At 46.8% G+C, this 13,155-nt stretch overlaps 3 protein-coding genes across 4 annotated transcripts; all 3 read left to right on the top strand.

Moving 5' to 3' along the window:
* Nucleotides 1–815, top strand: LOC132256617 (PRKR-interacting protein 1 homolog). The gene is made up of 2 exons (XM_059753135.1): nt 1–244; nt 315–815. The coding sequence occupies exons 1-2, from the start codon at nt 122–124 to the stop codon at nt 813–815; spliced, it is 624 nt and encodes a 207-aa protein (XP_059609118.1). The 5' UTR covers nt 1–121.
* A 2,170-nt stretch (nt 816–2,985) lies between these two features.
* LOC132255720 (uncharacterized) lies at nt 2,986–6,760 on the top strand. Of its 2 annotated transcripts, XM_059751848.1 has the most exons (7): nt 2,986–3,131; nt 3,224–4,051; nt 4,120–4,250; nt 4,372–4,513; nt 4,584–4,858; nt 5,145–5,394; nt 5,463–6,760. In XM_059751848.1, the coding sequence occupies exons 2-7, from the start codon at nt 3,287–3,289 to the stop codon at nt 6,633–6,635; spliced, it is 2,736 nt and encodes a 911-aa protein (XP_059607831.1). In that variant the 5' UTR covers nt 2,986–3,131; nt 3,224–3,286; the 3' UTR covers nt 6,636–6,760. The 2 variants fall into 2 exon arrangements, with proteins under 2 accessions (XP_059607831.1, XP_059607832.1); XM_059751849.1 differs by lacking the exons at nt 4,372–4,513; nt 4,584–4,858 and having other exon boundaries at nt 2,988–3,131.
* A 3,157-nt stretch (nt 6,761–9,917) lies between these two features.
* Nucleotides 9,918–13,006, top strand: LOC132256412 (cyclin-dependent kinase inhibitor 1). The gene is made up of 4 exons (XM_059752822.1): nt 9,918–10,067; nt 10,126–10,625; nt 10,697–11,034; nt 12,132–13,006. Exons 2-4 carry the CDS (start codon nt 10,480–10,482, stop codon nt 12,236–12,238), a joined length of 591 nt encoding a protein of 196 aa, XP_059608805.1. The 5' UTR covers nt 9,918–10,067; nt 10,126–10,479; the 3' UTR covers nt 12,239–13,006.
* Nucleotides 13,007–13,155: the final 149 nt, after the last annotated feature.

Below are 13,155 nucleotides of genomic sequence, written 5' to 3'. Positions count from 1 at the left end.
ATGTAGTGTTGCCCGATGCGGCGCGAAGTGAGGCGCAGATGAAACGTGGGCCGCGTGAGAAATGTCAGTGTGAAGAGGAATTGAAGAAAAACAAACAATCTGAAAAGGAAATTCCACAGCAATGGAGAAGGTGGAAAAGGAGCCGGAAAGCGATGAAAAGGGGGTGGTGAAGAAGAAAAAGTTTGTCGTGCGTTCGGCATCGGACTTGCAGAGAATTCGCCTGGAGAAGCTCATGAACAATCCTGTAAGATGATGAGAAAATTGCTCTTCTTGATTTGTTTTTATCGCCCTTTCCTCTTGCTTTTCCTCCCAAGAATAAGCCCGTCATGATCCCCGAGGTGCCTAGGGAGAAGGACCACCTGGGATCAGTGCCCTCGTTCGTGAGGAACGTAATGGGATCGAGTGCCGGCGCGGGTTCCGGAGAGTTTCACGTCTACCGGCATCTGCGCAGGAAGGAATACGCCCGGCAGAAACACATCTCCGAGGCTAGCAAGCGGGAGCAGCTGAACGTTGAGTACCAGGACAAGGTGGAGGACAACAAGCGGCAAGCGGAGGAAAAGACAGCGAAGAAGCGCGCTAAGAGACTGAAGAAGAAGGCCAGGGCGAAAGACAGAGTGAAAATGCCAAGGAAGGAGGCTGAGAATGAACCAGAAAGCGAAGATTCACCATCTGAAGAGGAACAGGCAAATGCGTCTCCTAAGGAAGCACCAGAAGAGGAGGTAGAAAAGGTGTCAGAAGAGAAGATTGTTGAGGAAGACGCAAAAGAATCCAAGGAAGATCTCAGAAAAGATGAAAGTGAAGAAAAATCCCAATAAATGCTTGAATAAATGTAAATTATCATGTATTTCTGGTATTTCTATTAAAATTTGCTTTTTGGACGTTTGGCGGACACTTTCAGAAATATAACATAGGCATTCGCTATGTTAAATGAGCTGAGATTCTTAAGATGACCATCAGTGGGTTAACAAGTTTTTCGGCATGTCAGTTTCTTTTCGGTCAGTTGAACGGATTTCAATGAATGACTTTATTATTAAATTCATTAAAAAATCATAATTACACAAAACATTCCGCCCACAAATTGATATTCTATTCTTACGAAACTTTGAAATAAATTCTTAATTAAGTGACGAGTTGAGTACATGGCATTTGACCTATTTTGTCAGTAGGAATTCTTCCGACGGAGACAATAATTGTCAATTAAATGCATTCTCACAGGTGTTAAGCAACCTTGAATAGTGAGAAAAGAAACGTGTAAATTTCTCTGACGCATTCTGATGGATTAATTATAGTCTGAATACGCGATTAGAAATGGTGTAATAGTCAATTTTCGCATCAATAAATTATTTCGCTATTAATTCTAGTGCGATAAAGTAAGTGGAAATCAAGTTCTTTCATCAGTTTACAGAGTGATTGCAATGGTGGAATATATTGAGTGCTTTTCCAAATATTTGGAGCTTGAGCAGCTTCTTAACCAATGCCAGAAAATTGTTCATCTCTCATTCTTGCCCAAAGTGAATTCAGACAACTTGAAATTCTTCTTTCCCGCCTATATTCTCTATATTTGCGCAAGCACAATTAGTGGTTTGGTGGGCTTTTCCCAGAATTTCACAGAATCAGTTCTGATTTTGTTATTTCTCTCTGGTTCGGTGCAAATGTTAGTCAAATTAATATCAGCAATTAAGTATAAGGATGAATTTGAGGATCTTCTGCTGTGGATTCGCAATCTTCACAGAGTTCATAAGCTTGATTTTGTCTCCAAAACGTCTAATTTTCACATGACTCAGATTTCCTTTGTCGCAATGTTCATTGTGAAGTAAGTAAGTGCTTTTATTTCATACCTATACTTATTTTTTCTTATTCCATATTTCCAGAACTGTCTTCATTATGTATCTCGCAACTGCGGTTTTCATGATCATCAGTTGCATGTTCAGTGACACAATTATGTTTGCCATTGTTGGGACAAAACGTGCAAACGGTCAATTCTTGGTGGCACAACATATCCATCAAACGATTACTTTCTTAACATCATGTCCGATGATTATGCTGGCTGATGCGCTGCTAATCTGCATCGGTTTGTACTTTATTGCTATTCTCAACATCTTTCGTGAGATGGTTCGACATCTTAACAATTCAGAACTGCGAAATGTGAAAGAATTTATTAGAATTATCTACTTATTGCACTGCGACATATTGCTGAAGTTTAATCAATTCAACTATATTTGCTACTATCCTTTCGCCTTTCAAATTGGATCCAGTTCTTTGTTGGTTTTCTTCAGTATTGCTGTCATGCAAAACAATTTCTCATTCACTATCTTAATGCTTTCAATTGCTTGCTTTTGCCAATTTGCTGTTATTTGTGCTTTTGGGGAATTCATCTATTCTAAAAGCGAGAGTATTTTCTCTGATATTTACCTGACAAAGTGGTACGAATGCACAATTGATGATCAAAAGATGATTCTGATGATGATGCGAATGGCACAAACGCCATTCGCTTTCAAGGCAGGTGGAATGTACAACATTAACATTGTGATGTACTTTCAAGTTGTGAAAATGGGTTTGTCAATCGGAGCCCTTCTTCAGACATTTAAATAATATTCTACTAAAACCATTCATGTTTTAGGCTTATGATAAGTCTTTGTTCGCTTGCACACAATATTTAACCAACGTAACAGCACGTCTAATATCCCTTAGCCATGAAATTGATGTGAAATTGTGGTAAATTGATGTGAAAAAAATTAGATTGTTAGAGTCTTCATTTATTCAATAACAATTCAAGTATAATGGAAATAAAAATTGTTTTCGAATGAAATATAAATGATATATTTTTTTCCGCTTCCCAATGTTTTTCAAGAACAGAAATCTCACATGCGTAGAATTGTTAGGCCGAGTAGGGAAATTAATTGTATCAATTACAATAGCTGTGAACGTGATGACTTTGCATTTCTTCGCGCGCTCGATGCATTTTTATACCACTTTCACGTTCACCGCCAACTTCATTCTGTTATACGTGATAACGCGTTCAACATGGCGGCTTATTTTGAGTTGTCAGAGTGATTTTTTGGCGAACATTTTTCCCAAGCCTTTTTCCTGTGAAACAGTGAAGAAATTTGCATGTTTCGGCACCTCTACAGGTAATTGGCGCTCTCGTGGCGGTGCTGGATGGCGGTTGGGTGACTTATACTGATGTTTTGGGGGCGTTTTGGTGCGCTGCTTGTTTTCACAGACGCCTAACCTCGATTGCGTGAGACGGAAGACGACACAGAAAGGGCCCCGATTTTGCGCTGAAATGGACGTTCCGGTGGCGCCGGAGACACTCGATGGGGTGGCCATCAAGACGGAGGAGCCAGACGTCGAGGTGGCGCAGATCAAGACCGAGCTGCCGGACGAGGGCGAGGTTGGCGTCAGTGAGCAGGGCGTGAAGCGGAAGACCCAGCCGGAGCCGGTGACGCTGAGCGACGATGACGACGAGGAGTTCGCCGGTTTCGAGGACAATGGCTCCAGCTTGGGCGGCCTGGGGCGCGCTGGTGGCGGGAATCGCAGCAAGCGGATGCGAAACAACGCCATTCCGGCCGTGACGATCAAGCAGGAACTGCCGGACGAGGAGGAGGTGAGCTCGCCGCCGAAGAAGGCCACGCCAGTGCGTCCGGGCGTGGTGAAGCTGGACGATCCGGCGTTCCGGAAGCCCTTCGAGTACGGCTGGAAGCGCGAGTTGGTGTATCGCGCGGTGGCGGGAATCAGCAAGGAGAAGGGCGAAGTGTACTACTTCACGCCCACGTCGAAGAAGTTGCGCACGCGGACGGAGATTCAGCAGAATCTCACGCACGACCTGACGCTGGACAACTTCACGTTCGTGAAGGAACCGCTGGGTCTCGGGCCGGAGTACGAGATCATCCGGAATGCAAAATCCAACGCCGCCACGATGAAGAGAGCGAGCATGGCGAGCGGCGAGGCCACCCCGAGTCAGGACAGTCCGCTGGGAAAGAGAATCCCAAAGCCCAAGGGACCCAAGGGCGGATCTCCGCCACCAGCCTCCATCCGGATCCTCAACAGAGTGAGTCGCGCTGAGTTTCACTGCTTTTTTCTCGTGCGAGGGATTATTATTATTTTGGGTGTTTCCAGAGTCGCTCTTCTGTGGGCTCGCAGTCTCCCTTCGGACGCGGCACGCCGGCCAAGGACAAGGACGACGCCAAGCTGCCCAGCAAGTCCCCACCGAAAGGCACAAGCACCTCCGGCGGTGGATCGAAAGCCAAGTAAGTCGCTCTGTGTGTCATTCAATAATCCAGGGATTTGCCCCAGTTTTTCCCTCTCCCGGAATCCCCGCCCCCCCATCCGGGAATGCCCTCTCGATGTCTCTGTGTGGCCTCTTTGCAGAGGGGAGCCCTGCACGATCCAGTGCGTGCTCGCCATGGGAACCATTCCGCAGCTGCAGTGTCGCAAATGCCTCTGTCTCTACCATCACGAGTGCGTGGGCGTGGAGCGGGGCGCCAATGTGGACGCCAGGTACATCTGCGAGGTGAGTAGCTGTGGAAAAAGAGAGAGAGTGTGTGTACAGGAGTGCGTCTCAATGAGTGCTTTTCCGGCAGGGCTGCCACGGCGAGGAGGAGAGCGACAAGCCGCCGCAGGTCAGCGCGCCGAAGACGCCGTCCACGAAGGGGAAGAAGGACACTTCTGGCAACCTCGTGACGTGGGTGCCGTCGACCAGCGTCCCGAAGACACGCTCTCAGCCCAAGGCGATGCCAACGGACGAGACACCGCCGCAGACCATCGCCACAATTGCCGGCAGGAAGTACATCATCGTGCCCAGGACGAATGTGCTCAGTATTTCACCGCCCGGCGAGGCGGCGGCCAATGGGACGGAGTAAGTGATCAATCAGCGTGCTGATGGAGGGGCCAATTTAGGGGATTTTTTGTATATTTTCAGGAGCATCACAATATTCAAGGCACAAAAAGTTCTCTCCCTCAACCCCCAAACCTCCCTCACATCCTCACCTCTCTCTCTCTCTCTCAATAGTGGCAAATCCCAAACATGTTCACAGTGTGTCCGGAAATATAGAAAAAATCTCTCGATGCAGCGCAAATTGAGATTTCCGTACATTGCTAATGCTTTTCTTTTCTTTGGTTTTGGCTTGTGTGTTCTTTTGCAGGCAAGAGGACGCGAAGAAGAGGAAAGGCGAGCCGACTGGCCAGAACTCTGACATTCTGCGAGACAGCGTCGCGATTCCAAATGACACGGCGAAGAGTACAACGGTCGGCGGCGCAAAGGCGAAGAAGGGTGGCAAAGTGGCGCCAACGCTTGCGGTGAAGAGTGCAAATTTCAACTATTCCCACTACTTCCGAAACGTCGCGGTGGGCTACAATGTGCTCCTGGAGACGTTCCAGTACTTGAAGGTCAAGGTGGGTTTGTCTGAACTTTAGTGTTCTCTAGAGTTCAATCAGTGATCGCGAATCTCTGTCGTTTGCAGGAGCTGCTGAGGGCGTCGTGCGTGTGCCGCGTGTGGAACCAGGCGGCCAATCATCCCAGCCTGTGGAGCACGGTGCGGATGAAGAACTCGCAGGTGAACGACTGGAGTGGCTTCGCGTCGGCGCTGCGGCGTCATGGCACGACGGGCCTTGATCTGCGCAAGATGCTGGCGCCGAGCAACAGTGAGGAGATGTGGGCGAACTTCTCACGCCACATTGGCTCCGTGGAACGCCTGGAGGCGATCGATCTGTGCCGGTGTCCGTCGGCCGTGGTGGAGAGTCTGTTCCGCACGAATGGGAATCTGCGCGTGCTGAATGCCGTGACCATTAAGGATGACGTGGTGGACTTGGCGGGGGTGGAAAATCTCACACGACTGGAGGAGTTGCGCCTGAAGCCGGAGAATTGGGTGGAGATCAACAAGGACTTGACGCCGATGCGGAGTCTGCACAACTTGAGGCACCTCGCGCTGACGTTCGTGAAGCAGCTGGGCAGCGCCAAGGTGGAGATCCTGGGTGCGCTGACGATGCTGGAGTCGCTGGAGATTGGCGAGTGCAATGACATCTCGGAGACACTCGCCAAGGATGTGCTGCCGCGCCTCACGCGTCTGCAGCGGCTGCGCCTGGAGAAGGGCCAGGTGAATTGCAACACGTCGGCGATTCTGGGCGCTGTGGCGCCGCTGGAGAGTCTGCAGCAGCTGGAGCTGGTGAACTTCGACATCAAGCCGCGCTTCAATGACGAGATCGCCCAGTGCGTGCACGTGCGGAAGCTGCTCATTATTCCCACGTACATCTCGCAGTCGGCGACCACCAACAACATGATCCTCAGCGGCATGATCCGGCTGTCCGGCAGCCTGCGCACCTTCACCTGGGTGGTGACGCTGGAGCTGCTGCGCGTCACGGAGCTGTATGTGGTGCAGTGCGACGCCAGCACAAAGAAGGAGAAGCGCGTGCCGGACGAGAGTATTCCCATCCTGAAGCCCGTGCCGGGCATCATGGAGGACGGCGTGGTGAGCGGCGGGACGCAGTGTCCGGACGCGCAGCAGGTGGAGATTGTGCCGCTGAGCAAGGTGGAGAGCATCCTGCATTCGTACCTTCCGGAGACGTTCATCAAGATCGTGAAGGCGCAGTTCCACACCACCTGGCGCCTCAATCTCGTGGAGTCCGGCGCGCCGTGAGTATGAGAGAGAAAGAGAGAGGAAAGGCGCTAGTTTGATTGAGGACACCCTTTGAGCTCTACCTTCTGAACGTGTTACTATAGAATTGTTTCTCCCAGAAAATATCACCTCTTCACTCACTGAGAGTCGCTGTTTTTCTTCAAATTGCGATGTCCTTTTTAGTGTTTGCCATATTAGTCGATATGTTTCCTTCGTTTGTGTGGAGGTTCAGTTTAATTTGTGATATTTCATTCAAAATTACTCTTCGGGTATTATTTTCGGGGTTTTTGGTGATTTTCTTTTGATTAATTGTTTAAATGATTGTTTTTTTGTGGTTTATTGCTTAAAAAAGGAGGATTTCAATGTATTAAGCGGCTTTTAAGAAACCTCTTAAGATACAAGGAAGAATAGGAGTGCTTGAAAGTCTACGTTGACTTCGTGAGTGCGCCTCGCTTTCCCCTATTGTGACAGATCGCGACACTCTTGAGTGTTTGATCGTACATCAGATTACTTTATGGCCACGCGCTAATTCAACCCCTTTGGCGAGCGTTTGCAAACACACACGGGGAAATGCAGCAGGGGTGAAGAGAATTAAATGATAATTGCTTCAGGTTTTCCTCCTGACTTTCTTTTGTGCCCACTTTCACCACTTGAGCGGCAGCTGCGCACCCTTTTCGGCGCGACAAGGGTTCATCTGACAGGTTTATCGTGCGGAGAGAATCACAGAATCAATGCCAGAGTTGTGACAGATCTGCTGGTAAAAATGCTGGTTTTATTGTCGATTTTGTGCAAAAAGTTTGGAGTTTTTCGGTTATGAAAAATTAATCGTTGCTGCGCAATCGTGCGCAATATTGGGTCAATTCTTCACTGTTTTTTCCCACACACACACAATATAATTTCACCCATAATCAAAATCCATTCGGTGTTCTGGCTGAGTGAATGGGAAAAAGACGATGAAGGCCCACAAAAGTGTTCAATTAAATCGTACAGCGAGAAAAACACCCTCAATTTCCAGGTGCCCTGAAATTCCATATTTCTCACAATCCTTCACACGGAAATTTATTGGATTTCCAATGGAGCTGAACTGCCAAGGGGTTTGCGTGTCCGTTAAACGAACATTTTGCCTCTTCGAGAGATTCCTTTTTTCTTCTACTGTTGTTTATTGTTATTTATTTACTCACTTTCTCTGGCCATTGTCCATCTTCAGGATGACACGACAATTGACTTTGCGGACACAGAAAGGAAAAACCGGCTTCGACATTTTCCATGCTTTCACCTTCTCGCCACCCGTGAAGGGTTTAATGACAAAAAAAGGGTTGAGAGACAATTTAATCATTCAGCCTCACAGTCAAAAATCGTCCAAAGCAAAACGCCTCGATGGACTGTGTGACGGAAAAAGAATTCAATTGGGCACAAGGTCAAGTGTGTTTGAATATCTTTATTGTAACCTTCAGGGGAAGTGGCCAGAAAGTTTATTTGCAATTGTAATTTTTGGCACGAAATTTTCTGCTCGATCAGCAACTTTTGATCGCCCAAAAAAAAAGAAATTGTCAAATGAGCAGAAATTGATGGTGTGTGATGAATTACAGTGCAAATTGACTTGAATTTCTTCCCACGCTGTGTAAAATTTTCCCGCCAAACCCGATCGCCGCACACGATCACCGCCGATCGTGACGTCACAGTGGCGAAATTTTGGCGCGAAAGCGCGCTGATGACGAAATAGGGAATTATAATGCCATTTAAAGTGATCTTCACGGTCAGAATTCGGCTTTGGCGATCACGTGGCGTTGTTTTTGGAGACGCTACAACTTTTGCTCTCTGTCTTTTCCTTTTTGGTCCGTCTTTCACACACAACACTTGCTTTCGGGCCGATCTTGGCGAGATCATTGTGCGAATTTCGCGATCGTGGATAACGGAAAAGATCACTCCAGTGACCTTGTTTCTTGATAGAAAAATAAACAAATGATGAAAACATCGATCATCTCGTCATTGGAGGCTCAATTTTTGGCCACAAAAGGCAAATTTATCAGTTTTCTTGTCCATTTCCGATGATTTAGTGGCTCATCGAGAGATTATTTGACCACATAGAATTGCATGAATAGCAGCTGCATTTCTCCACAGATCGCGATGGATTTCACTGCAAACACACAGTGAGAATTAGGAAGACTGAAGAGTCTTCAATCTTGCTCAATTAGTCACGCTATTGGCTTAATTGCATCACTAATTCATCCCCTCTGACCACAAAATCCTGTTGACAATCAGGATGTGTTATTCATGATCGACCCAGATTGATCATCATCCGTCATTCTGTCGACAAAAAGAGTTGCGCGCTGTGGAAAACCGCCGCCGAAAGTGTAACGAATCTTCCAACGCAATGTCGCGATAATGGGCCGTAAAAGCCTGAGAGACAGGAAGAGAAGTTCGTTGAGATTCGCAATTAGTGTCATAGAGAGATGCTATCTGTGCTGAGAAATCCCACGAAGGTGTCTTCCGTGGCCAGAAGGACACGCTTCGGTACTTCGAGTGGGAGAGAAAGACAACCTGTCGCGTGAGAATTTCCACAATCTTGTGGTTTTCGCGCCGTGGGAATTCACTTTAGCGGCCCGCATTCGCGCGTCGGCCCGTGAAATTGGCGCCAAAACTCACCCGCAGTGGTGACAAAATGTGCAGATCACGACGGTTGGCCAGGAAATTCACGAGGAAATGCGGGAAGAACACTTCCCGTGAGCCGCAGAGAAGTGGTTTGTATGAAAATATATCTCTTGTGCAGACATTTGATGCAGAAAGTTAAGTCAAGTCAATATCTTTGATAGACTGAGATATTTTTCTTTGAAAATTGTGTTTTAACGGTGAAGCAAATCTCTATATTGTTGCCTTAGCAGATTCTACCAGGATTCTAATAGATAATGCCTTGTAAAATGTCTTAAATTCAACCGATGACCAGTGAAATCGTTTTAAAATCTTGCTTGATTTTACGCGCCTTTTGATATCACGACAAAAACCTCCTGAAATCCTTTTTAAAACGCTTAAAACACATAAACTTTCACATTACATAGTAGATTGACACCTTAAGACCCCCTTTCTGAGCACACCTTCTCATTTCTTCTCATTTTCTTTCGTACTTTTGCTGATTTTTGGGAGTTTCTCTTGGTTTCTCTCGAACCTCACCAGCTCCGGCATTGCGCAATGCCACCGGCTTTTCCCGCGCGATTCCGCAGCGGCCGCCCCTCGGAGAGCGCGTCATCGCAGTAAACTCGCCCGTCCGATAACTTTTCGTTTTTTCGAAGCTCAATCTTCAGTAGCATTGCAACTGTCGTGAGAATCGCGTCGTTCTGCATTTTGATCGCTGCTAAACTCGCTTTTGTGCATTATTTTGACGCCTTTTCACGCGAAATTGCCATCAAGAAGTGCCTCTCGCCTCTCTGCATGGTGGAAAAGTGCTGCATTTCCACGGTATTTGTGTGAAATATCTGCTTCTGCGACTGTGACGTCACGGTGTTATTTTCCCCAGAAACTCGTCGAATTTCTGTGGAAATCTCTGGCCAGGAGTGCAGGGAGAGAGCAGGAAATTGAATTTGGGGACGTGATCTGTGAAATTGTGGAAAATTACGCGTGCGGTGAAGATTTTCCGGGAATTATGACTATTTTGATTGCCTGTGGAATGGACATAACCTCACAACTGAGCTCGAAGGAGTGTCCGGAGATTCTGCGCTGATCTGTACCAGTGGATGTGATAAGGGTGTTTCAGGGGGACACGAAGAGGTCTTTTGGTGACTGAGGAAGAGACTTGCTGTGTGAGAAGGACACTTTTCCGTGAAATTTCGTGTATTTTGGACGGTTTTCGTCGGTCAGGAAGTGAACAAGGATGAATGTACGCGTTCTGACGCCGTCTGTGATCAAGCCACTGTCGAAGTTGCACTCGCCGATGGGGCGACAGTTGCCCAAAAAGTCCGTCCTGGACAGGATCAAGAAGGACCTGTTTGGACCGGTGAATCAGGAGGATGCCAAAATGTGAGTCTAGAGATGATTTTCCTGGAGTTATTTCCCTGCTAAATGTCCCCTTTTCCTCCCTTCCGGCGCAGTTTCATCCAGCGCGAGCTGACCAAGAGCCAGCGAGAGGCCACCAAGCGATGGGGCTTCGACTTCTCGCGCGGAGAACCTGTGCAGGATCACGGCCAGTTCGTGTGGAAGCGCGTGCCGCCGGCCGTGATGCCCCAGATGTACACCCTCAGCCGGGCGGCGCACTGTCGCGAGATCCCAACCTGCTCAGACGCGTCGGACAGCGAGGATGTGAGCCCGGATCAGGAGCTGATGGACTCGCGGGCGCACAATGAGCACCGCCAGCCAGAGATGACGCCCGCCTGCTCGACTTCCAGGTGCCTGAAGAAGGACAAGGCCACCAGGCAGCCCAAGATTACAGGTAAGGCACGATGCAATCCCGGCGCAACGGTTTTTTCACGCTCTGCGGCACGCGGGCGTCTTGAGGGGTGCATAAATTGGAGGTGTTTGAATGCCAGAATGAGGGCGAAAAGACGCGCGCGTGAGGAAACAATGAACTTGGCATTGGAAGTGGATTTCTGCGATTAGCATTCTTTTCTGCTGAAGCATTAAGTCAAAGCGCGGCAGTGCAATTAATTGAAGAGTCGCATTTTGTGGTCTGTTTTGTACACAGAAAGTCGCTGAGATGTTGATGTTTAAGCGAGATTCCGATAAGATTTGTTTATGCTTATAAGAAATTTGAATCGTCTAAATCTACCTAAAGGACAATTCGAGGAATACCTTCAAGCACTCATGAGACTTTTTGTAAGTAAATCGTCTTAATGCAAATTTACAAGGGTTTTTTTTGTCTCAATGAGATAAAGAAATATTGGCATTCAAGGCATTCAGGCATTTAATGTGAAAGTGAGTCGGAAGAAGTGCGTGACAATTATGAAAATGAGTAATTATGATGCTGGGCAGAAAAAGAAAAATGTCTCGAAGGGTTTTATTTGGTGTCTGGTCGCAATTTAATGAAGAAAGTTGGGAATTTGAAGTATTTTCCTTAAAAAGAATTCAAAGAATGAATCTATTCAGTGTTTCTCTCGCATTTTTGCGAGAATTAGCAGGACAAGTCCTCCACTGACTCTGTAACTCAATCTTGGAGCTTTAAGAACAGATTCTGCTGCGCTTCTTATGAATAAACGCTATCGCGTTAGCCCATCTTTCGCTGCATAGCGTGCATAAATTTCATGCCTCGTGAAGCTCAAAAATCGCACCCTCTGGATTTTGCCTCGTGCGCCGTGAAGAAGGGAGATTCCGTGACAATCAGTGAATCATCTGGCATCGCCATAAGTCACACAGATGTTCGTCTCGTGATGATTGCGGTTGATTATGAGGGCCGCGCGCGGACGGTTTAAATGCAAATTGCGCGACGCTCATTTCGTATTCCTGAGTTGTGTTTTCACCCCCGCATTTCGGCGACGTGTGTGCGTCAGACGACAGATGGCTGATCTTATCTCTCCTGTTTCTCCATTGCAGAATTCCTGAAGGAGCGCAAGAGATTGGCGCCGACGCCCGTGAAGAAGGCCACAACGGCGTCCGGAAGTGCGGCGAAGCGAATGCGCTTCAACAACTTGTCGCAGTGAAGAAGAGACGCGCGATGCAAGATTTCTCTTATTTTATAAATCTTTCTAGCTTGTGGACTAAGAAAACATTTCTTTGTGATCTGCTGACCAGGAAGTCAGACTTCAGGGAGAGAGAGAGAGCTGAACAGGAAGCTCATCATTTGCCACTCAATATTCTTAAATTGTAAATAATTTTTAAGGCATAAAATTTAGAAATTATTTTAAATGTGATTTCTTGGGTGGCTTTTTTCCGTGAACTTCCTGCACACCTTTCGATAGACTGCGCGTGCTGGAGGACTTCCTGGCCAACGGAATTAGAGTCGAGAGAGTTATAATTGTTAGGATTTGTACGGCGAATGGCTATTATTTTCGTTAATTTAACAATAGTCACAGAACAGTGAATGTGCAATAGATTATCTTAACGAAAATGATTGCGAATTAGGATTTAAGGAGATTTTAGGCGATAAGAAGAGAGTGAAACACTTTCATTACTTAGAGACATAATGCTTTTCTGTCTCAGGAAGACTTCCCGGTGTCTTCTCGCTCTGATTGTGAGAGCAAGAGGTTGCCCAGGATGGATTCCTGGACGTTTGTAATGAGGATTTTCTTGGTGAATTTCAATTCGGAAAATTGACTTCTGCGTTTTATCGCGTGCCATTTTGTAAATAGATTGTAAGGAAAAGCGCTTGTGGACTCAGCTTATGGTATTGTTTGTGGTAGGAGTGAGTAAAGGAGGAATTTTTCATTTGTACTTGTACAAAAACTGCGGAAATTCAATAAAATTCTTAAGCAAAATAGTTTTCTTATGATTTTACTTTAGCGTATTTCTTTGATGAATTACAAAAGAGTAGGAATTATGAAGAAGAATTGCTGAAAACCTTTCCTTTCTCCTGGGCTTTAGCAGGAAGAAAAACCTGTGAAACAGTTTAGAATTGCTC

This window comes from Phlebotomus argentipes, unplaced genomic scaffold (assembly GCF_947086385.1).
Source record: "Phlebotomus argentipes unplaced genomic scaffold, Phlebotomus argentipes genome assembly contig_5, whole genome shotgun sequence".
NCBI lineage: Eukaryota > Metazoa > Arthropoda > Insecta > Diptera > Psychodidae > Phlebotomus > Phlebotomus argentipes.
Note: the sequence above shows the minus strand (reverse complement) of the source record. Positions and strands in the feature narration are given on the sequence as shown.

What these genes read in the sequence shown, in the direction of transcription:
- LOC132256617 (XM_059753135.1), top strand. Translation starts at nt 122, where the DNA reads ATGGAGAAGGTGGAAAAGGAGCCGGAAAGCGATGAAAAGGGGGTGGTG. An exon ending in AGAAGCTCATGAACAATCCT is followed by an intron (nt 245 to 314) that starts GTAAGATGATGA and finishes TTTCCTCCCAAG; the next exon opens with AATAAGCCCGTCATGATCCC.
- LOC132255720 (XM_059751848.1), top strand. Translation starts at nt 3,287, where the DNA reads ATGGACGTTCCGGTGGCGCCGGAGACACTCGATGGGGTGGCCATCAAG. An exon ending in CCATCCGGATCCTCAACAGA is followed by an intron (nt 4,052 to 4,119) that starts GTGAGTCGCGCT and finishes GGGTGTTTCCAG; the next exon opens with AGTCGCTCTTCTGTGGGCTC. An exon ending in GCGGCGGCCAATGGGACGGA is followed by an intron (nt 4,859 to 5,144) that starts GTAAGTGATCAA and finishes GTTCTTTTGCAG; the next exon opens with GCAAGAGGACGCGAAGAAGA.
- LOC132256412 (XM_059752822.1), top strand. Translation starts at nt 10,480, where the DNA reads ATGAATGTACGCGTTCTGACGCCGTCTGTGATCAAGCCACTGTCGAAG. An exon ending in AATCAGGAGGATGCCAAAAT is followed by an intron (nt 10,626 to 10,696) that starts GTGAGTCTAGAG and finishes CTTCCGGCGCAG; the next exon opens with TTTCATCCAGCGCGAGCTGA. An exon ending in CAGGCAGCCCAAGATTACAG is followed by an intron (nt 11,035 to 12,131) that starts GTAAGGCACGAT and finishes TCTCCATTGCAG; the next exon opens with AATTCCTGAAGGAGCGCAAG.